Genomic DNA, 22,215 nt, shown 5'->3' with positions numbered 1-22,215 from the left:
CCTGGGGCGCGGAGGCGGTGCCACTGCTAGCAGTACCTGGGAGACTCCCGGGTCGGTCTGGGCTGGCGTAACAGTGGGAAACTGGGTGGTGGCGGGCAAAGTCAGTCTGCGCCATAGTTTGGGCCGCTGGGCGGCTGGGTGGCAGGGAGGCGGTGTTTTTCTGCCGGGGCGTACGTGGGCGGTGAGCAACTCCGAGCGCAAGGGCAGATGCCTCCATAGTGCTGGCGCCCATTTTGCCCGCCCTCTGAGGAGCGCCCTACGCGGCCTACACTCGTCAGGGACAGCTCTTTGAGGCAACTTCTCCAGGAACAACGACCTCTTTTGAAAGTCGGTCCTAAAACAGTTAAGGTTTTATTTTATTTTGTTTTATTTCCAAGTCACAACCCTTGAATCTCTCTGGACCACTTCTGGCTGCTGGCCTGACTTAACTTCGATTCTAGTGACCTCGGCCCTGGATGCCCCTTGGTTTGCCCTGGGCTCACGTCGCGATCCCTGCTTGAGTGTCCCGGGGTGGGGGACCTGAAAGTTTTAGCCTAACTGTTCTGGAAGAGGAGTAATTAGTCCAAGAAACATATTCATGTGAGTAACCTTTTACAGAAACAGTGTTTTACTGTGTCTGAAAAAGCAACTTCAGTTTGCTTGCTGTTTTTTTTTTCAAAAGCTTTTAGATATGGATTTGTTTGATACAGGAAAAGAAGGACTGAGAGAGGGACTTCACATTTTATTCAGGTTCGATTATATCACATCAAGTAACTAGTTCTAGGAAATTACAAATTTCCTCTGATCTCTTTACTGGTGTCAGACATGATTAACTTATATGTAAAACTAATTTTATTTTAAAATATGTCAATGAACTAAGGGATAAATGTACAAGTCTTCCAATTTACAAGTTTACCAATTACACGAGGGATTTAGTATTTATTATAAATGAAAACAAAATATATAACACACAGTCTCCATAGCACGTAAGTTTTTGTTTGAATTTGTTTTTTTCAAATTCCTTTTGTAGTTCTGAAGCCAGACAGATATGGCAGTACTGGAAAGGGAACTTATTCAAGCTGCTACTTGAAGAGGTGTTGATGCTTTGCTCTCCTCTCCCAAGTCAGTTCCAATCAAAATCTTCCCACAAATACTGTCCCAAATCCAGGGCACTATGGTGCAATATATATGCCTTACAACCTCTCTTTTTACCTTATGTTTATGCCACATCTTTCCGTGATTAAGTTTTATAATGATAAATGTTGGAGAAATTGCAGGGGTGTATTGGACCTATCTGCATTTTCTATTTAACTTTCAATTTTATGGCATATGTTATATATTTTCAGTTATTGTTCATAGCTAACATGTCCTGCCTTGGTGGGACAGAAAGTACTGCTCACCTTATTACAATTGTGTAAGGAATGTTTTTTATAATTTATTTCTTTAGCCACCTTCAAGAAGAAAATACTTTTGTTTGTTGTTTTTAGTCTGTCTCTTATTCCAGAATGTTCATGCTACCTTTTACAGCTCCAAACATTTGACCAGAGATGGAAATAATGATTAACATTCACAGCAAGCTTATTATGTGCTAAAGACTACTAAGAATTTACATACATAGTGTGTGTAAACTACCTCAACTGGAATCAGGGTCTGCAATCTCTAGCAATGTGAACGAACTAGTGGACTGGTTATCTAATTTCTCTGTGTCTTACTTTCATTACCTTTAATTAGGTATAATACAAATGCCCATCTCATAGCATTCTGCAAAGATCAAATGGGTCAATGTACCTACACATGTTTTTGTTTCTGTTTTTTGTTTGTTTTATTTTTCGTTTTTCAAGACAGGGTTTCTCTGTGTAGCCCTGGCTGTCCTGGAACTCTCTGTGGACCAAGCTGGCCTTGAACTCAAGGGTCCTCCTGTCTCTGCTTCTGAATGCTGGGATTAAAGGTGAGTGCCACCACCACCTGACACCTAAACATATGTTAAAACATATGAGAAGTGTTTAATAAATACCTTTGCAGTCAATATGTTTATAATTTTATACCTCAGGGAAACTGAGGTAGAGAAAGATTAGATTGTCTGAGGGTTGCAAAGCTTCTAAATGGTACAAGCAGGATTCATTCATCAGCCCAGCTGATACCTGGGCCTATGTGATTTGGAAACTAAAACTATAATTGGATGAGGATCGTAAATGGTTTCAAATAATTAGCCTATTCAACCTATTGATACTATTTAAAGCTCAAATACCTCAAAATTAAAGTAAGTCATATTCTTGTAAAGAAAAAAAATACAAAACCATTCTTTCTGTAAAGGAAAAAAAAAAAGATGGTTTTGTTTAAATTACAACCAAAGAAAGCTCCTCTGTATTCTGTCATTTATTTAGAACCCAATTTACAAAATGTATAAAAATAATGTGTCTAGGTCAATATGGCTTTTGGAACCAAGGCGACTTCTATGGAGGCCATCTCTTTTAGTGGATGTTTAGCTGTAAAGTTATACAAACGTATTTTGGGTTGCAGTTGTATTTGAAACTTGTAGTATTTTTTAAAGTAAAATTTCATAGGTTTATATTACATGTATTGTATTGTACCTTGTAACTAAATTTATCCTGCAGTTTTAAGATATTCTTAGTTTGGAGAATCTTGTATTTTGTGAACAAATACAATATGCCAAAAATGTTCTCTAGTCAATTAAATTTGGGAAATGTTAAACTGTACAGTATAACTTAGTTGGAGTTTTTATATACTAATATGCTTTTATGATTTCCAATATTCCCAAACTTATTTGACCAAGGAAAATGTTGGGATCAAGTGTTCTAAAGAATCACATCTATGGAAACGATGTTTCATTCATCCAACATGTGATTTTTATAGACTTTGATCTAAATGCCTTTTGCTCAGCCTTTGCTTTTATCTAGTGAGGGTGTTGATGTTTTCATAGTCATGTGGTGGTTTATCAGTCCTTTGATCACTGCAGTTGCCTTTCTCTGGGCCCTTATGCTCTGAATGATAGGACACACAAATCCAGACTTAAGTGCTGAGTGTTGTTCCATTCCCAGGCTCATCTCATCAATACCCAGCCTGTTACCCTTTGGAGGTCACAGCAACACACTATTTCTTCTGAGAATATTTTGTAGTGCCTGATAGTAATTCAGAATATCACATACTATCTGCCTTCTCTTCCCCTGGAATTATTTCCTTCCAATGTCAGTATGACCAATAAAGTTTTGTTTTTATTCAAAAGAAATTTAAATGTCAACATGTTGGTTGTTGCTAGGACCTATCTATATCTATGAAATTGAGATGTTCTTGAAATTTTAACAGTTGGTTCCTGCTTAAAAAATGTGTGTGTATGTGCATATGTGTGTGTGCTCATTTTTATTTTTGTATTGAAATTTACTGGGGGTATTGTATGTATTTCTAAAGCTCTACAAGAGAAGCAGAACACTTGTATTTTCTAAGTGAAAAAAAAATGGCTTACAACATATATAAGAAGAGACTCATGCATTTTAGGCAGATCGAAAGCAAGAGCAAGGGTATGCAGCTTGAAACAACACTGGTATTTGAAAGAAATTTTGGCTTAAATACAGTGGTAATGGTGATATTTGCTGGAATTGCTTACTATAGGGTGTAGCAACTGAATGAGAAAAAATTCAAGATAACTCATAACTTTTGAGTGTACAGAAAATGTCATATTGCCATACAGAAAGCAGTGTTTGGTTAAGGAGAAAGGATGCTATCATAAGTAAGTTGAAAATGAGAGAGTACATCTAGGTGAAAAAGGGGACATGTGACAGGTTCAGAGTCATAATCACTCTGGAAATAAAATGGATAGCAATCATACCTATGAATTTGTCACACAAATATGACCATATTCTCTCTTTCTCTCTTTTTTGAGACAGGGTCTCCTTATGTAGTTAACCTAGAGCTAAGTTATGTATACTAGTTGGCCTCAAACTTTCTATATATATAGCCCAAGATGGCCTGAACCTTGTTCAGCCTCTGGCATGCTAGGATTACAGGCATGCACCAACATACCCGTTTTGAGACAATAGTTTTTACTCCTACTTTTCTTTTAGGAGATGAGCAGAAAAACAGTGTTGGGGGAATCATATTCAGGATGGTGTCCTTGACCAAAAAAGGACTAGGTTTAGCTTCATTCCTTTATTTTTTGCTTCTTCTCATTCCATGTGTGCTCTGGACAGTATCACTTTGAATGCCCTAACTATCTCCCAAACTATGCTTCATTTCCTTTCCCACTAATAGCTACTTATTAAGAATGGGGGGTCTCTACTGTGGGACAGATACCCACTGATGTATTTGTGCTCTGCAAAAAGTAGGAATACAGTGAATCTGCATCATGATGCAATGAGTGGTTTCCACAAGATTCTATTCATGAAAATGCATGTGAAGTTATGAGCTCAAAAGCTAGGCATAGAACTGTTATGGAGAGTTTCGTTGCTACCACAAACTCTGAGAACAGTACTTTATTTACATCTCGTAAAGAGCAGAGAAATATTTTTTTAACCTTCTAGTTTGTAGAATAAAAATTTTACAATTATACCTCTGTTGAAAAACTGGCTTCTATGACATCCTGCTTAAATGAAATAGGGAGCTAGATGGATGGCTATTATTTGCTTTCAGAAAGTCATGAAACTACACTAAATATTTTTCCTAAAATGAAAATCCCTTTCTGATAAGCCTCACTAGTATAAATAACTTTTTAAATAAAATGACAGATATTTCCTTTCCCCTTATAACAAACTTAGACTCATTTTAGAAAGCTGTATACATCATTAAGAATCTTTTTTAAAATGTAAGCAGTTGGGGAGTGGCTTTTATCTGAAGAATATGGGATGCATGTGTCTGTTTCACTACTTTTCTACCAAAATCATGTGTCCTTAGGTACACTTTTGCACATTTTCTATTGTTAACATACTACCGTTGAATACTGCTTTGTAGATGTAGATGAGAGAGGAACTGTGTCCAGCCTCCTGTAGTTCTCATCTCTCCACAGAACAAACTTAGAATTCTTGAATGCTTTGCCATAGAAAGTTAGGATTATCTAGGCTTTGCCTGTGTGTCACTTGAGTTTCTTTTTCAGAACGCTTAAGATGGCATTTGATATGTTTAGATTGTACAAATAGATATGTATGAGGCTTGGTTCTGTTTGGGTTGCTAGTCCCAGGTCACCTTGCTCACTAGTGAGTTCATCCCAACCTTAAAAGTCACACCTGTGTCCTGTGCGCGGATGCTGCAGGCTTAGGTGGAGAAAAGCAGGGCTAGAATTGGAACCCAAAGCCCAGAATGGCAAGAGAGGATGTGGGGGCTCCACCCGATCATCTCTGGGTTCATCAAGAAGGTATCTACCGCGACGAATATCAACGCACATGGGTAGCTGTGGTGGAAGAGGTAACTGCTTTCGTTTAAAATTTATTTGCTTTTGCTTTCAAGTAACCTGGTTTCTATCTAGTCTCAGTATTCTCATGTCTTTGGTTTTATATTTATCATTCCTATTAGGAGACAAGTTTCCTAAAGGCTCGAGTTCAGCAAGTTCAGGTTCCTTTAGGTGATGCAACTCGGCCAAGTCACCTTCTCACTTCCCAACTACCTCTCATGTGGCAGCTCTACCCAGAGGAGCGCTATATGGATAACAACTCTCGCTTATGGCAGATTCAGCATCATTTAATGGTACACATTTTATTCAATAATATTCCTTTGTCCTGAAGATCTTACAACAGAGTACTTTATAAACTTTCCCTTTTCTGACAGGTCAGGGGAGTACAGGAACTACTGCTTAAACTTTTGCCTGATGATTAACCTGGTATGTATTTCTATTTTTTCTCCTTCTTCCTTTTCTTTCTTTTCACTCTATTCAGTTGTAGTGATTTGAATGATTTTTTTTTTCAGGTGCTGGAATTCTAAGAAGATATGCTTCTCTGTTCAATTCATTATATGGCAATCACATCATTCACCACTGCAGTGCTCCCACCCTTGGGTCCTTGTGGGGAGGGAGTAGTTTGAAAACTGCAGATGTTTAGGAAGGGTCATGAAGAACACTGCCAGTGAAACTACAGAGAGAGGGTTACACAGGGCAGAAATCAAGCCAACAAAAGCATTTAGTCAGGAAATGTAACTTGAAATGACTCCTTTGGAAATTGCCATAGAACCTTTAATGGACTTCATCAGCTGAACCTGGGATTTGGTGAATCCCAGAAAAATCAGCACATGCTTCAGAACAAATGCCCTCATCAACAAGGACTTGGTACTGATTTAGAGAGAAGAGAGCAGCTTCTAGCAGCATCAACATGTATTTGTCACTTATTTCCCTTGCAGCAAATTCACCCGCCTTTCCTTCTTCCATCCTGTAAATACCTAAGGTTTTATTCTAGTGTTTCCCATCCCAGTACTGACGTAATTTGGATATACTGAAAACTTGAGGAGTTCTGGGAGAAAAAGGTTATTTGTACTGATGAAATTAGTTTCAAAGGCTCCTATGCCTTTCTTCTTTCTGAAACTGTGTCTTTGAATTGTTTTTACAAGATTCTCATCAAAACCCTGTGAATCTAAATTCTTTGATTACAAATATTTTACTTAGTTGGCTTCCATTTGAGCTCAAAAGATAATGTTACCTTTTATTGGCACTTTTCTCAAGAGATAATAGCAATTAACATTACTAATTCCTGGGAAAGTGTTTGTTTTACTTGTAAAGAATTTCCTGAATTAAAGCAGTCATGACAGTTTATGTACATTAAAGTAAGATTTTGCTTTTTAAAATAAGTCTTGGGCCCAGAACAGTGGTGCATGCCTGTAATCCCAGCTATTTGGAAGACTGAGGCAGGAGGATCACTTGACCCCAGGAGTTTAATGCCAACCTAAAAAACATAATGAGGCCATGTCTTAAAACAAACAAAAATCACTTGGTTATAATAGTTACTGTGTATTGAGTTCTTACTGCTTTCCAGTTACTATTCTGTGCACTTTATATATTTTATCATGTTTAGTCCTTCCGTCAGTTCTTTGAGGTATGTATAATTCTTATTGCCATGAATAGTGAAAGAAAAAGTATCCAAGAAGTTTAATCATTTACCAAGGGTTTCTTTTGTGAATCATAAAACCAGGCATTGGGGTAGGCCTTTAAAACTGTGGTGTCATTCCGACATTTGTTTACAATATTCAAGATGACTAGACTGATTTTTTCATGTCTGTATCTTCTGTTCTTAATGAGATGAAAATACAAAATATAGTTGATTTATCTTATTAATTAAGAAAGAGTATTTTTAGTGCAATCATTTTTCCAACAATTGTAAGGTCATACTATTTGCTCTAGAAGAAAATTCCATGTAGATAGACTTCAAAATCTTTATTATTAAAAAAGCAAAATTGTAATTTTTTTTTGTTTTAGTTTTCTGGATATGCCACAAAAGGATCCATGCCAGAAACAAGCCTGTGAAATACAGAAATGTTTACAAGGTAGGATATAGATTTTTTAAAATAATTTTTTTTAAACTTTACCTGTCAACTAACTATAAGAAACTAATTATGAGCCGGAGGCGGTGGCGCACGCCTTTAATCCCAGCACTCCGGAGGCAGAGGCAGGCGGATCTCTGTGAGTTCAAGGCCAGCCTGGTCTACAAGAGCTAGTTCCAGGACAGGAACCAAAAGCTATGGAAAAACCCTGTCTCGAAAATCCAAAAAAAAAAAAAAAAAGAAAAAGAAAAAGAAAAGAAAAAAAAAGAAACTAATTATGTTATCAGCAACTTTCATTAGCTTTAAATGTAACATTTCTATAATTAATCATGAATATTTTCTTCATCATATTATGAAATCTTTAGAATATTAAAAGTAATGCTTTGTAGGGAATGGGAGAATGGGAGACTGTCTTCAGTGGTAGAGCATTTACCTAACATATGCAAAGCCTCAAGAGTTCTATCGTCAGCACCACAAACACAAAAAAGTGATGTATTTAAGCTATGGGTTCTTGAGTCCCATTGTACATTAGAATTACCTAACTTTTTTGTTCTTGTTTTGTTTTGGTTTTTGAGGCAGGGTTTTTCTGTTTAACACCCCTGGCTGCCCTGAAACTCATTTTGTAGACCAGACTGGCTGCAAACTCAGAGGTTCACCTACCTCTGCCTCCCCAATGTACCTGGAAAACTTTAAAACTTGTTTAGCACATATAAAGCAAACTTCCTAGAGGTAGGGTCTAAGCAGGAATCATTTTACAAAGCTAACCAAGTAATTTTAATGCACAACCCGAGCTAAGCAAAGTCCTTCTACAAAAAGACTGGTTTGGAGTTGAGGATTTGGCTCAGGGATAGAGTACATGCCCAGAATGCACTAGGCCCTTGTTTCCATCATGAACACTGTTTATATACACAAACAGAAAAACCCAAGGATGATAATGCATACTTATAATCTCAATACCTTGGAAGCAGAAGCAGGAGAATAACAAGTTCAAGACTAGCCTGAGCTAAAAAGTGACAGCCTATCTCAAAAACTCAAAAATACATATCTACACATCATATAGACAGGTTTTAATACTAGACTTCAGGGACTAGGAATTAGCTCAATGGAGGACTAATTTCCAAGTATTCATGTGATCCTCAGTTTGATCCCCAGCCAATCAGCTTAGGGCATCTGTTTCAAAACTCAGGTGGCTGTGGTTGTGTGGTTTACTTCTGGGCCCTCTGTTGTATTCCATTAATTTTGCTCAAGACTGCTTTGGCTACTCAAGGTCTTTTGCTCTTCCATATGAGTTTAATATTTTTTTTCTAGTTTTCTGAAGAACATTATTAACATTTTGTTGGGGATTACATTGAATCTGTAGATCACCATCAGTGGTATTGCTATTTTATCAGTATCATATTTATAAGCAGAAAGAATTTGACATTCTGCTTTCCTATTTGTATTTATTTTCTTTCTTTTCTTGCCTGATTTTTCTGCTCAACATTTCAAGTACTATATTAAGTAAAGTAAAAGAGAATGGAAACTCTTTTTTAGTTGCTTTCAGTTTCCCCCTATTCAGTATGATATTCGCTATAGGTTGTATTTAGCATTTATTTAATTTTTTAAAATTTTTTTAGCATTTATTCTGTGAGGATACAGCCCTATTTTACCTAATTTCTTCAGGCTTATTTTATATGGGAGGATGTTGAATTTTATTGGGGGCCTTTTTTCCATATCTACTAAGGTGTTGGTGTGATTGTTTTTACTATATTTATATATTGTATTTATTGAATTCTGTATGTTGAATTATATTTGCATCCTTGAACTGAAGCCAACTCTTTTCATTGATGTCACTGAATTAAGCTTTGAAGTAGTTAACAGGCTTTCTACATGTATGTTCAATAAAGGATATTGGTTTCATAGAATAAATTTGGAAGATTTTTTCCCTTTATTTTACTTTTTTTTTATATGGTATTTTGGCTGCCCATATATCTGTGAATTACATGTGTGTCTGGTGCCCATGGAAGCCAAAAGAGGGTTTTGGATCTCCTAGAACTGAAGCTACAGACAGTTGAAAGCCATCATATGGGTACTGTGCATCAAACCTAGGTTCTCTAGAATAGCAGCCAATGCTCTTAACTAGTGAGCTATCCAGTTCCATTCTTTCTCTTTCTACTTTATGGTGTAGTCTAAGGACCATTGGTGTTAGTTTTTTTGCTTTTGTTTTTGTTTTTAAAATAATGGTTGTAGAGCATCTGTATATGTAATAATTGGAGCGGCAGGGCTGCGTCCCCAGCACCCCGGCCGCCTGGCTAGCTTATGCCCCAAAATAACAACACACAAATTGTATTTATTTAAACACTGCTTGGCCCATTATATCTATCCTCTTCTCGGCTAACTCTTGCACCTGGACTAGCCCATTTCTAATAATCTGTGTAGCATCAGTCTTACCAGGAAAGATTCTAGCCTACATCCATCCTGGGTCGGAGCTTCATTGCATGTGCCTCAGAGAGCAGAGCTCTCGCGTCCGCCCAGGAGAGGGAGCATGGCATCTCTCTGAGCTCACTTCCTTTTCCTCCCAGCATTCTGTTCTGTTTACTCCTCCTACCTATGTTTTAACCTATCAGGGCCAAGCAGTTTCTTTATTGCTTAACCAATGAAATCAACAGATTGATATATGACACTCCCACATCATGTATAGCATGTGCAAAGCCCTAAATTCAATTCCCACTACCGCAAACATGTCAGGATTTGTGCTTTTTGTTGATGGAAGATTTTTTTTATTATACTTTCAGCCCCACTGCTTGCTATTGATTTATTTAGATTTTTCATATTGGGGGTTCAATTTTGATAGGCCATATATACAGAAATTTGTCCATTTTCGTAGACTTTCCGAATTATTGACATATTATTTTTCAAATTATTATTTCAGTTGTTTCTAGTGTAATATTCCTTTTGTCTTCTATTATTATTATTATTGCTGCTGCTACTGTTATACTGGAAATTGAACCTGGGGCCCTGGGCAAACATTCTAACAATGAGTTATACTCTCAAGTCTCTTGTTATTTTTTAAATTTTGAAGTTAGCCTATCTAGCCTTGAACTCACTCCACAGCCCAGGTAGGTCTTGAACTTGAGATCCCCCTTACTCAGTCCCCTGAGTATTTTAGGATTATAGTTCTATGCCACTCTGAGCCTTCTTTCTTTGGATTAGTTTAGCTTGTTTGTCAATTTTGTTTATCTTTTTAAAAAGTGAACTATTTCTTTGATTCTTTGTATTTTTTGTGTTCTCTATTAAATTTCTACTTGATTTTTATTTTCTTTCCATTTTGAGTTTGGCTTGCCCTTGTTATTTTCTAAAATCTTGAGATACATTCTTAGGTATTTACATAAGATCTTATTTTTTAATATGGGCGTTTATAAATTATGAGTTAAATGCACTATAGATCAAATAGACTTAATAGACTTTTACAGAATATACTATCCAACAGCAGCAGAATACATATTATCTTCATCAAATTATGGAACTTTCTTCAAGATAGATCAGGCTGGATGGCTTAAGGGTATGTTGTTCCCCATTCCAAGAGCTTTTGGTATATACAACCAGCTTAAACCACCACTAGCTCATGTTTATATGTAGCTAAGTGAGGACTCACTTCAGGCTCTCAGTCTATATAGCTTGGAGACTGGCAAATGTCCTAGCCACACACTGCATTCGTGAGCATGGAGGCCAACCCATTACTGAGTTCTGAGCTGGGAGTGAAGGGATGCAGGTACTAGGCAATCCACAGGTGATGGTCTTGGCACTCTGAGCCTTAGAACCCATAGTAAAGCACATAACCATGGTCACCTTACCTTTATGTTTTATAAACCTAAAAAAAAATTGTCTTCCTTTTATTTCAGAAGAGGGGGGGCATTAAACTTTACATTCAAGCCAAAGTTTGCTATGAAATTATGAAAATGTGGGTTGTATGCATTTTTCTAATTCATCAATTTACAAAATGGGACTAGAGGCCACTAATCATATCAAAAACTACTGCCAAAGACACTTGAATAAAACACAAATTATATATTAAAATAGCTTTCAACCACTTATAAATTGATTTTCTTCTGATTAGAGTTTTAGATAATTATTAATGAATTCTCCTTTTACTTTTTGACCTGTTGAAGATTGATAAACAGAAAGAATTCAACAGAGTTGGGTATATCTTCCTTCTAGGTGCTAAGTGAAAAGGGTTGGAAAATTCTTAATTACCTTGTACCTTCTTAGTTTTATGATATCAGTACTAAGAGTTGTGTTTTTCAGCCAACAACTATATGGAGTCGAAGTGTCAGGCTGTCATCCAAGAACTTCGTAAGTGTTGTGCTCGATATCCCAAGGGAAGATCTCTTGTCTGCTCAGGATTAGAGAAGGAAGAAGAAAACCTGACATTGAAGTCTGGATCCAAGTAAAGTTGTGCTGAGAAGTTAAATTCTGCTTCATGTTTCCCTCAAGTGTGTTTTATTTACTACCCCTTCTTCAAGCCAGGTAGCAGCAAACAGCAAATGAAAAAATTAATTATAAGAGTTAGCAAATATGCCATCTATGCAAAATAGACCAAAATAACCTGTTAGAAAATAAATATGTATAATGTAAAATGGAACTGCTAAAATAAACCTGTTTTACATGAAAATATTGGTTTGTTACTGAATGTATTTTAAGAGACTAATAGATACCGATATTAATGGATTCTTTTTTAATCCGTGAATTCAGACTGTAATCTTGCTTGCCAAATCTTGGATCTCTGTTGAATATGGATAAGATACACAGAGGAATGTGTAGAAAACAATTTATTACAGAATAACCTGAAATATTCTAAAGAGTAAGTGGATAATGCCCAGAGATCATTATGCTAACATACTTGTTGAAGTAGGTTGTATTCTATTCATCTTTTATGTTTTTAACTTTTATTTTTATTGTATGTGGATAGGTATTCCGCTTACATGTGTGTCTCTATACCGTGTGTGTTGATTCTTCTGGGAGTGGAGTTACAGACAGTTGTGAGCTGCCATGTGGGTACTGGGAAAAGAACTCGGGTCCTCTGAAAGAGCTTTAACCCCTGAGCAGTCTCTCCAGCCCTGATTGTATACTATTTTCTAAATTTCAAGAATAGGTAGCTTTCCCAAGGGTGTTTTCCTCTCCTGGTGATTGATAGGCACATTTGGATTAACTTGAAAGAATGAGAGAACAAAGGTGTGGCTTTGTTCTTTACCAGAAAAACCCTGGCTAGATAGTAATCTTATGATCTTCCCAATAAGTCAGAATGTAATCTACCCATGGTGCTCAGATCAGATTCTTTGAATTAGTAATCAAAGTCCCACAGTTTCATTTACTGGTTTTACAAAGTGCTGATTATGGAAGAAGCCATGCTCAATAAACTTCAAGCCAGATAACATATAACTAGCTATTTAACAGGACAAGTGGTGTCAGTGATAAAGCTTAAGTTGCATGAGGCCCTCCAGCATTAGAATTATAAGACCCTTCATAGATTACATGCTACACTATTTTAAAGTTTCTTTTAACCTAACTCAACACCAATAATTCCATTGCCTTCCAAATGCCAGTAGGAACATTGTTTTTTAAATCCCTATTGCAGTGCCTAGCCACAAATACTTAATATTTCTTCAGTGTTAGGAGAAGCACATAGGTTATCCCTCACAAGGGCATCTTGGCAGTCAGGAGCAAAGGAATACCACAAAGTCATACCATGCAACAAACATCACACAAGAGATTTACACAAGAGAGACACAGAATGGCAGCTGCCTCTGACCAGAAACAGAGACAACAATGGACTGGGTAGAGAGGCGATCTTTTGAAGGGTCTATGAAGCATGCACAGTGAGCTAATAGAAAATTACAGTGCAGTTATAAGTAGATCTTGAGCATTAAGCCTGAGTCACAGAAGCAGCAAGGGGCAGGGTGAATTTCCACCTACCAATTACTGTAAGTGTTACAGCTCTGAGGGGAAATGTTTCCCCAATACAAGTGTCGCAGCTTTGAGGGGAAATGTTTCCCCAGTTCAGGTGTTACAGCTCTGAAGGAAAAGGCATCCTGGCAGTTCCGAGCCAAGGAACATCACAAAATCCCTCCACACAACAAACCTCACAACAGATTTATTGGAAAAGATATAAGAGGGTGTAACCTGATTTCTAATTGGTCTTAATAATAAAAACCCAGAGTCCAATATTACGGGGTAAAAGCTGAAAGAACAGAGAAGCAGAGAAGCCAGCCACTTGTTCTTACCTCTATGAAATCCTCAGACCAAATTGGGTATCCTATCTCTACAAGTCCTTAGACTGTGCTGAGCTCCTCTCTCCTCCCCGCTTATATTCCTCTCCCTGCCCAGCCATATTTCTTCCTGTCTCCACCTCCCTAGAGCTGGGATTAGCTTGTGACTCCCAAGTATTGGGATTAAAGGAGTGAGCCACCACCACCTGGTTCTTTTTCTCTTTGAGACCAGATCAATCTAGTGTAGCCCAGGGTGGCCTTGAATTTACAGAGCTCAGTCTGCCTCTGCCTCCAAAGTGCTGGGATTAAAAGTGTGTGCCATCACTGCTTGGCCTCTTATGGCTAAGTAGTGGGTTAGCTCTGCACTCTGATCTTCAGGCAAACTTTATTTGTTAAATCACAAATCAGATATCACCACAATAGAGTGTTGCCCTTGGTTTAGGAGCAAAGCAGCAAAGAACTAAATGGGAGACAGGCATTATATAGGGTTTCTTGGGGGCAGAGTTTTAGATTTCCAATGTAGGGACTGGTAGGACTTCAAGTCCTGATTTTGGGGCAAGCTTAGAGATTGGTGGGATTTTGAGTTCAGGTATTGGTGAGTTTTTGAGCTGAGGGATTGGTGGGTTTTCAAAACCCAGAAGTGAACTCAGACCTTTTGCCCTACAGTTACCCTACACAGTCTTCTAATGTTCAGTGATCCCTAATTTATCATGAAGGAATGGAAAAACCCTTTCATTGCAAGTCAATGGGAAGCTTAATGAAAACTGAACCAGAGAGCTACACTGAGGCATGAACTGCCAAGTTGTCTCCAAGTGAAGGGAGAGCAACCCCACAAAAAGGGGAGTTTGGAGTTTTATAGGGTGGTCTTAATTGGGTGAGAAAGCATTGTGTGAAAAGAAATTGCTGTAAGCAAAAAAAATTATGGATAGCAGGACACAGAGAAGCCTTTTGTTAGGAAAACAGGATGTTGTAGTCAAGCTGCTCTTCTGAGATAAGGGTCAGATGACTTTTGAGATGTGCAGAATGTTCCGTTCCGTTTCTCTTGAAGGGGTCAGGCCCCACCAAGATCATCCATCTTGGTATCTTCAGCAAGTCCTTCTTGGACCACCCTTATAGTCAGCATTGTGTGACAAAACAACTTTTCTGGTGAGATGAAATACATGTATCTACTCAACCCAAATAGGGAGCCAATGACAGACCAAAGTTCAGATACCACCAAATTTCAACTTGGAGAACCAATGAGTTTTATTGGAGTTAACGTGTAAGTAAGGAGCAGAAATTACTCAAAGGTGGCTGCAATCACCAAAGCCAAAAGCTGGGAATCTAGAGCACAATGCACAACCTGCAGGCAGTTCAACAGGTTGAGTTATCTCAAGTGACTCATTTGGTCTAAACCTCTTCCAGGTTGTCCAGCTTGTTTCTGATTCTTCTAGGCAGTTGGCCTGGTCTTAGGATCTTCTTTGCAGTTTTATTGCTTACTCTGGGAGGGAGAAGCCTAGTGAATATGGTCAATTTCAGGGACTTCCTAGAACTATTTTGAGTTGCTTAACTCCTTAAGAAGCTTCCTAGGGGGATAGAATGTTTCAATCTCAGAGGAAACTGTTAAACAACAGTCAGGCAGACAGTAACAAAATTAAGAATTTTAGGTAGCTTAGGTAGGCTTTATTTCTTTATAACCAAAACCCTATAGAAGATCCAAATACTATAAAAACAAAACTTCTGAAGGAAACCTTTTGATAGCTGGCAGCTATTTTATATCCATTTGCTTCCCTCAAATAAGTGTTATTATTACTATTGCCCCTTACATCCCCCAAAAAAAGATGCCTTTTGGGGCTGAGTATGTAGCTCAGCTGGTAGAGTACTTGGTTAATGTGTGCAAGGCCCTGGGTTTGACCCTCAGCACTGCATAAACCAGGTGTAATACAAACCTGTAATCCCAGCACTCAGGTGAAGTTGGGAGTATCAGGTGGTCATCCCCAGGTACATAGAAAGTAAACTACACTATGTGTGACCTATCTCAAAAAAAAAAAAAGGAAAAAGATGCCTTTGTAAGAACATGAGTGTACTTCCTTGATATCCAAATAACATTAGTTGATAACAAATTTTTTTTTTTAATTTTAAGTGTGTATGTGTTGTTATGCCCAAATCCGCAAAGTCCCTGCAAAAGCCAACAAGGTGATGGAGTCCCATATGTAAAAACAAAGAGCCTTTATTTTAATCAAGTTTGCAAATTTGGTCTCTCTGCATGTCCAGCATATTGGAATAATCAGAGAGCCCGAGCTCAATTAGAATTGGGTTTTTATAGTAGTAAAGGTGGGGGTGAGGGGTTTCTGAGGTTCAGGATCCCTGATTGGCTGACATTTGTCTAGGGGTGTCCTGTTGAATGTGCACTAGCAAGTGATCCTATCTACAGCGGTTGGAATGTTAGGAATTTCCCTTGAATGGTCTGTTCTTGGGCAGTGATTGGGTAATCTCAGCTTGTGGTTCCTCCTGCAACCAGGTATTGATAGCCTTTGCTGGAGAGGCTGTGAAGAAAGGGGTACCGTCATCCATTGCTGGTGGGAATGCAATCTTGTGCAACCACTTTGGAAATCAGTGTTTTGGTTTCTCAGGAAATTGGGGATCAACCTACCCCTGGACCCAGCAATACCACTCTTGGGAATTTACCCAAGAGATGCCCTATCATATGACTTGAGCATTTGTTCAACTATGTTCATAGCAGTATTATTTGTAATAGCCAGAACTTGGAAACAACCTAGATGCCCTTCAATGGAAGAATGGATGAAGAAAGTGTGGAATATATACACATTAGAGTACTATGCTGCGGTAAAAAACAATGACTTCTTGAATTTTGCATGCAAATGGATGGAAATAGAAAACACTATCCTGGGTGAGGTAACCCAGACCCAAAAAGATGAATATGGGATGTACTCACTCATAATTGGTTTCTAACCATAAATAAGGGTCACGGAGTCTACAATTGGTGAACCTAAAGAAGCTAAATAAGAAGGTGAACCCAAGGAAAAACATATAGTTATCCTCTTGGCTATGGAAAGTAGATAAAATTGCCGGGGAGAAAATTGGGATCTTGGGGGTGGGGTGGGATGGGGGTAAGGGGAGATGGGGAGAGAAAAGGGAGAAGGGGAGGATGGGGGGAACTTGGGGAAACAGGATGATTGGGATAAAGGAAGGTTGGATAGGGGAGCATGGAAGCACAATTCTTAGTTAAGGGAGCCACCTTAGGGTTGGCAAGAGACTTGAACCTAGAGTGGCTCCCAGGAGCCCAAGGTGATGTCTCCAGTTAGTTCCTTGGGCAGCTGAGGATAGGGAACCTGAAATGACCCTATCCTATAGCAATACTGACGAATATCTTGCATATCACCATAGAACCTTCATCTGGTGATGGATGGAGATAGAGACAGAGACCCACACTGGAGCACTGGACTGAGCTCCCAAGGTCCAAATGAGGAGTGGAAGGAGGGATAAGATGAGCAAGGAAGTCAGGACCACGAGGGGTGCACCCACCCACTGAGACAGTGGGGCTGATCTATTGGGAGCTCACCAAGGCCAGCTGGACTGTGACTGAAAAAGCATGGGATAAAACCGGACTCTCTGAACATGGCGAACAATGAGGGCTGATGAGAAGCCAAGGACAACGGCATGGGATTTTGATCCTACTTCATGTTCTGGCTTTGTGGGAGCCTAGCCAGTTTGGATGTATACCTTCCTAGACATGGACGGAGTCGGGAGGACCTTGTACTTTCCACAGGGCAGGGAACCCTGACTGCTCTTTGGACTGGAGAGGGAGGGTGAGAGGAGTGGGGGGAGGGGGAGAAGGGTGGGAGGAGGGGGAGGGAAATGGGAGGCTGGGAGGAGGCAGAAACTTTTTTTTCCTTTTCTCCATAAAAAAAAATGAGGTACTGTTGTAGGAGCTGTGGGCCGCGTTCCTGCCACCCCAGCTCTTGGTGGCCTGGCTAGCTTAGTCCCCAAAATAACAACACACAAACTATATTCTTTTAAACACTGCTTGGCCCACTAGCTCTAGCCTCTTACGGGCTAATTCTCATATTTTGCCTAACCCATTTCTAATAATCTGCGTAGCACCACTAGGTGTGCTTACCGGGAAAGATTCAGCATGTCTGCCCTGGCAGCTGGCTGCATCGCGTTTGCCCAGGAGAGGGGAGCATGGCCTCTGAGCTCACTTCCTCTTCCTCCCAGCATTCGTTTCTGTTTACTCCTTCCACCTATGTTTTAACCTATGAGGGCCAAGCAGTTTCTTTATTTTTTAACCAATGACCTTCCTCTATCAAGGTACAGAATTAAACAGATAATTTTCAACAGAAGAATTTTAAATGGCCAAAAGATACTTAAGGAAATGTTCAACTTCCTTAGCTACCAGGGAAATACAAATCAAAACAACTCTGAGATACCATCTTACACCTGTCAGAATGGCTAAAATATAAAACACCAATGATATCTTATGCTGGAGAGGATGTGGAGTAAGGGGAACACTCATCCAATGCTGGTGGGAATGCAAACTTGTACAACCACAGTATGGCAGTTTCTCAGGAAATTGGGAATCAACCTATCTCAGGATCCAGAAATACCTCTTTTGGGAATATACCCAAAAGATGCCCAATCATACTACAAAAGCATTTGTTCAACTATGTTCATAGCATCACTATTTGTATTAGCCAGAACCTGGAAACAACCTAGATGCCTCTTAATGGAAGAATAGATAGAGTGTGGCACATCTACACATTAGAGTACTACTCAGCGGTAAAAAACAATGACATCTTGAATTTTGCATGCAAATGGATGGAAGTAGAAAGCACTATTCTGAGTGAGATAACCCATACCCAAAAATATAAATATGGTATGTACTCATTCATTAGTGGATTCTAGCCATAAACAAAGGACATTGTTCATGATCCATAAACAAATGATATAGTTCACGATCCTCGAGAAGGTAAGTAATAATGTGAACCCAAAGAAAAACATATAGATCCACCTGGAAATTGGAAGCAGACAAGATTGCCAGGAAAAAGTTGGGAGTATGGGGGTGGGGGTTGGGAGAGGAAGGGGAGAGGGGGAGAGAGAAGGGAGAAGGGGAGAGCTTGGGGGAGTGGGATGGTTGAGATAGAGGAAGGACGGATATGGGAGCAGGGAAGAAGATATCTTAATTAAGGGAGCCATTTGGGGGTTGGCAAGAGGCTTGGCTCTAGAGGGGTTCTGAAGGTGTCCATGAGGATGTCTCTAGTTAGGACCCTGGGCAGTGGAGGAGAGGGTGCCTGAACTGGTCTTGTCCCATAGTCACACTGATGACTATCTTGAATATCACCATAGAACCTTCATCTGGCGATGGATGGAAATAGAGACAGAGACCCATATTGGAGCACTGGACTGAGCTCCCAAAGTCCAGTTGAAGAGCAGAAGGAGGGAGAATATGAGCAAGGAAGTCAGGACCGCGAGGGGTTGGTCCACGCACTGAGACAGTGTACCTGAGCTACTGGGAGCTCACCAAATCCAGTTGGACTGGGACTGAAGGAGCATGGGATCAAACTGGACTCTCTGAATGTGGCTGACAATGGGGGCTGATCAAGAAGCCAATGATGGCACTGGGATTTGTCTCTAATGCATGTACTGGACTTTTGGGATCCTAGTCTATTTGGATGCATACCTTCCTAAGCCTGGATGAAGGGGGGACGGCCTTGGACTTCCCACAGGGCAAATTGCCTTGCCCTCTCTTAGGGCTGGAGTTGAGTGGGGGGAGGGAGTAGAGGGGAGTGGGGGGAGGGAGTAGAGGGGAGTGGGGGGAGGGAGTAGAGGGGAGTGGGGGGAGGGAGTAGAGGGGAGTGGGAGGGAAGTGGGAGGAGGGGAAGAAGTGGGAATTTTGATTGGTATTATTTTTAAAATAATGATAATAAAAAGAAAACTGGGTCCCAGGAATCCACAAGGATGACCCCAGCTAAGACCCTAAACAATAGGGAAGAGGGTGCCCGAACTGGTCTTGCCCTGTAGTCAGACTGATGAATATCTTAATTATCAACATAGAACCTTCATCCAGTAACTGATGGAAACAGAGGCAGAGAACCACAAAGGACACTGGACTGAGCTCCCAAAGTCCAGCTGAAGAGTGGGCAAAAAGGTCAAGACCATGATGTGTACACCCACTGAAACCGTCTACGTGAGCTAACAGGCGTTCACCAAGGCCAGCCAGATTGGGAAAGAACAAGTATAGGACCAGACTAGTCCCTCTGAATATGGTTGACAGTTGCATGGCTGGGGCAGATTGAGGAACCTTTGGCAGTGGCACCAGGATTTATCCCTACTTCTTGTACTGACTTTTGGGGACCTATTCTCTTTGGATGGATACCTTGCTCACCCTAGATATAGTAGGGAGGGTCTTTGACCTTCCCCAAAGCAATGTGCCTTACCTTCTCTGAGGAATAGATGGGGGTGGGGAGGTAAGTGGAAGAAATAGGAGAAAGGGAGAGAGTAAGAACTTAGACTGGTATATATAGTGAAAAAAGATCGTTTGTTCTCTGTTTAAAAAAAATAAAATGGAAAAATGGTAATAAGAAAAAAGAATTAGTCAATAAGAAGTCTTAGCTAATAGGCCAACCAGTTTATAATGAATGTAGATCTCTGTGAGTTTCTTTGGGACTGAATGGCTGAGGGACTGGGAGGAACAAAACTTCTGTCAACGGGGGGGGGGGGATCTTGTTAGCATGTTATCAGAATGATGACACAGCAATGAGTGGGTGACTCTCACAGGTAGGCAACCCCTGGGTTTCTGGTTAAAAAAAAAGGATTTCACAGAGCCTTGGCTAGAGTGAAAATGTTGGAATTTATCTGTTGAGCAGAGGCAAGCCAGAAACAAGTGCCTCTGCCATGACCCGTTGACCTTCTGTCTGATGGAGAATATCATAAACATTATAATTCTGAAGCAGTACCCTCATGCTATCCTGTCTGTCATGGAACACACACTTGGTCAAAGGGTTGTCCAGAGTAGTAAGGATGCAGGACATAGCCAGAGCCCCTGAGGGGGATCAGAAGTAAACTAGGGACTATAGGGAACTGATGGAATGCAGTGTTCCTGCATTTCTTCTAGGGGAAACATCATGTTTCTCAGTACCTTATATATTGACAATGTTTAACTTCTCCATCAAAGAAAATCAGTTCTATCACCTCTGGTAAAGAGGTTATCATGTTAATTGACTCTGATTACTTGAAACAAATCATGTGCCCTGACAAACATGTCTTGTTTATCAAATGAAAACAAATGCATTCAATGCTATAAACTGCCTAACCCTGATATCATTTAGGTCATGCATAGAATGACAGCTAATTTTTTTCAGAAAACTTAAATATCCCATTTAAAGCCAGGCCTTCTTGGCTCTTTTTCTTGCAAAGCTGGGGATTGAACCCAGGACCTCACACATACTAGGCAAATGCTCTATCATTGAGCTACATCCTCAGTAATATCCCATTTAAGATGAAGCAAAGATGCTGACACTATGAGGCATCAGTAGGGGTTCCCAAAATGTTTGCAGCTATTTCAGTGACCACTGAGCTAAACTGGAACTTGAAGTGTGCACATTGTGACTAATCCTTTTCTGCACCAGCTCTACACAAACAGAAGTGACCACATGGACCCTAACCAAACTTCAGGATAGACCTATAGTCCTTATTTCAGACAATGAGTGTAAAATCTGAGTCTAGACCATTACCTATTACAATCTTTCAAAGCAACTCCAACCTGCTAATCTTTATTATACTCACCAATAATCACAAAGAAAGCAGATGGACCAGAAGTCAGTTACCAGTTCACCAGAGAAGTAGTAGATGACCACTCCCCATTACATACCCAAAGGGGCATTGCAATAGCTTTTGCTGTCACCATACCATTGATGTGGGTAAGACATGGGGAAAGTGACAGCTACAGTCAGAATAATCATAAATGGCATACATAACTCAAAGAAGAATATAGGTAAAACAGATGATGACTCACAGTTATCAATAAATATACTAGACACACAAAAATTACCTAAAACAATGTATGTGTTTCATACTAAAAGATTGTTGTTAAAATTTTCTAAAATAATGAGGTATTATACCTATGATATTTTTAAAAGTATACCTAGCTTTAGTGTTAAAGACATATTGGAAACAATAAAATGACTCTGGTATTTTACAATAATTGACAAAACAAATATAATTTCATGATTGCAATAGGCAAACAATTGATACTTTGGGAAATCACAGTACTATACTCTCTTATGCTTCCACAATAAATAGTGAAAAATCAGTTTTAAATTCTTTTAGAAAAATATGTACCAAGGAGAGTTATACCACCATGTAAAAGGATGATTAATACATATTACAAATAGAATAACTTATATTGGCTTAAGTAATATAAAAATGTAATAAGGAAATACAAATAGGTGAATCCTAAACAGTTTTACACATCCACTGGTAATTTCAATCTTACAATTCAATACATCATTGTCAAGGTATG

The 22,215-nt window shown here is 39.3% G+C and overlaps 2 protein-coding genes across 4 annotated transcripts; both read left to right on the top strand.

Moving 5' to 3' along the window:
* Window positions 1-58: 58 nt before the first annotated feature.
* On the top strand, window positions 59-12,100 carry Cmc4 (C-X9-C motif containing 4). Of its 2 annotated transcripts, none has more exons than XM_075957879.1 (3): window positions 59-342; window positions 7,385-7,452; window positions 11,734-12,100. In XM_075957879.1, exons 2-3 carry the CDS (start codon window positions 7,395-7,397, stop codon window positions 11,877-11,879), a joined length of 204 nt encoding a protein of 67 aa, XP_075813994.1. In that variant the 5' UTR covers window positions 59-342; window positions 7,385-7,394; the 3' UTR covers window positions 11,880-12,100. The 2 variants fall into 2 exon arrangements, with proteins under 2 accessions (XP_075813994.1, XP_075813993.1); XM_075957878.1 differs by lacking the exon at window positions 59-342 and adding an exon at window positions 444-579.
* Window positions 472-7,378, top strand: Mtcp1 (mature T cell proliferation 1). Of its 2 annotated transcripts, none has more exons than XM_075957876.1 (5): window positions 472-579; window positions 5,240-5,391; window positions 5,500-5,670; window positions 5,752-5,803; window positions 5,890-7,378. In XM_075957876.1, exons 2-4 carry the CDS (start codon window positions 5,287-5,289, stop codon window positions 5,797-5,799), a joined length of 324 nt encoding a protein of 107 aa, XP_075813991.1. In that variant the 5' UTR covers window positions 472-579; window positions 5,240-5,286; the 3' UTR covers window positions 5,800-5,803; window positions 5,890-7,378. The 2 variants fall into 2 exon arrangements, with proteins under 2 accessions (XP_075813991.1, XP_075813992.1); XM_075957877.1 differs by lacking the exon at window positions 472-579 and adding an exon at window positions 588-1,927.
* Window positions 12,101-22,215: the final 10,115 nt, after the last annotated feature.

The sequence above is a fragment of the Microtus pennsylvanicus genome, chromosome X, assembly GCF_037038515.1.
Source record: "Microtus pennsylvanicus isolate mMicPen1 chromosome X, mMicPen1.hap1, whole genome shotgun sequence".
Lineage (NCBI taxonomy): Eukaryota > Metazoa > Chordata > Mammalia > Rodentia > Cricetidae > Microtus > Microtus pennsylvanicus.
The sequence above is the reverse complement of the archived record's forward strand: the minus strand, read 5'-3'. Positions and strand labels throughout refer to the sequence as shown.

Coding starts and splice junctions, on each gene's coding strand:
- Cmc4 (XM_075957879.1), top strand. CDS start 7,395: ATGCCACAAAAGGATCCATGCCAGAAACAAGCCTGTGAAATACAGAAA. Junction 7,453..11,733: donor AATACAGAAATGTTTACAAG/GTAGGATATAGA, acceptor TGTGTTTTTCAG/CCAACAACTATATGGAGTCG.
- Mtcp1 (XM_075957876.1), top strand. CDS start 5,287: ATGGCAAGAGAGGATGTGGGGGCTCCACCCGATCATCTCTGGGTTCAT. Junction 5,392..5,499: donor GGGTAGCTGTGGTGGAAGAG/GTAACTGCTTTC, acceptor CATTCCTATTAG/GAGACAAGTTTCCTAAAGGC. Junction 5,671..5,751: donor AGATTCAGCATCATTTAATG/GTACACATTTTA, acceptor CTTTTCTGACAG/GTCAGGGGAGTACAGGAACT.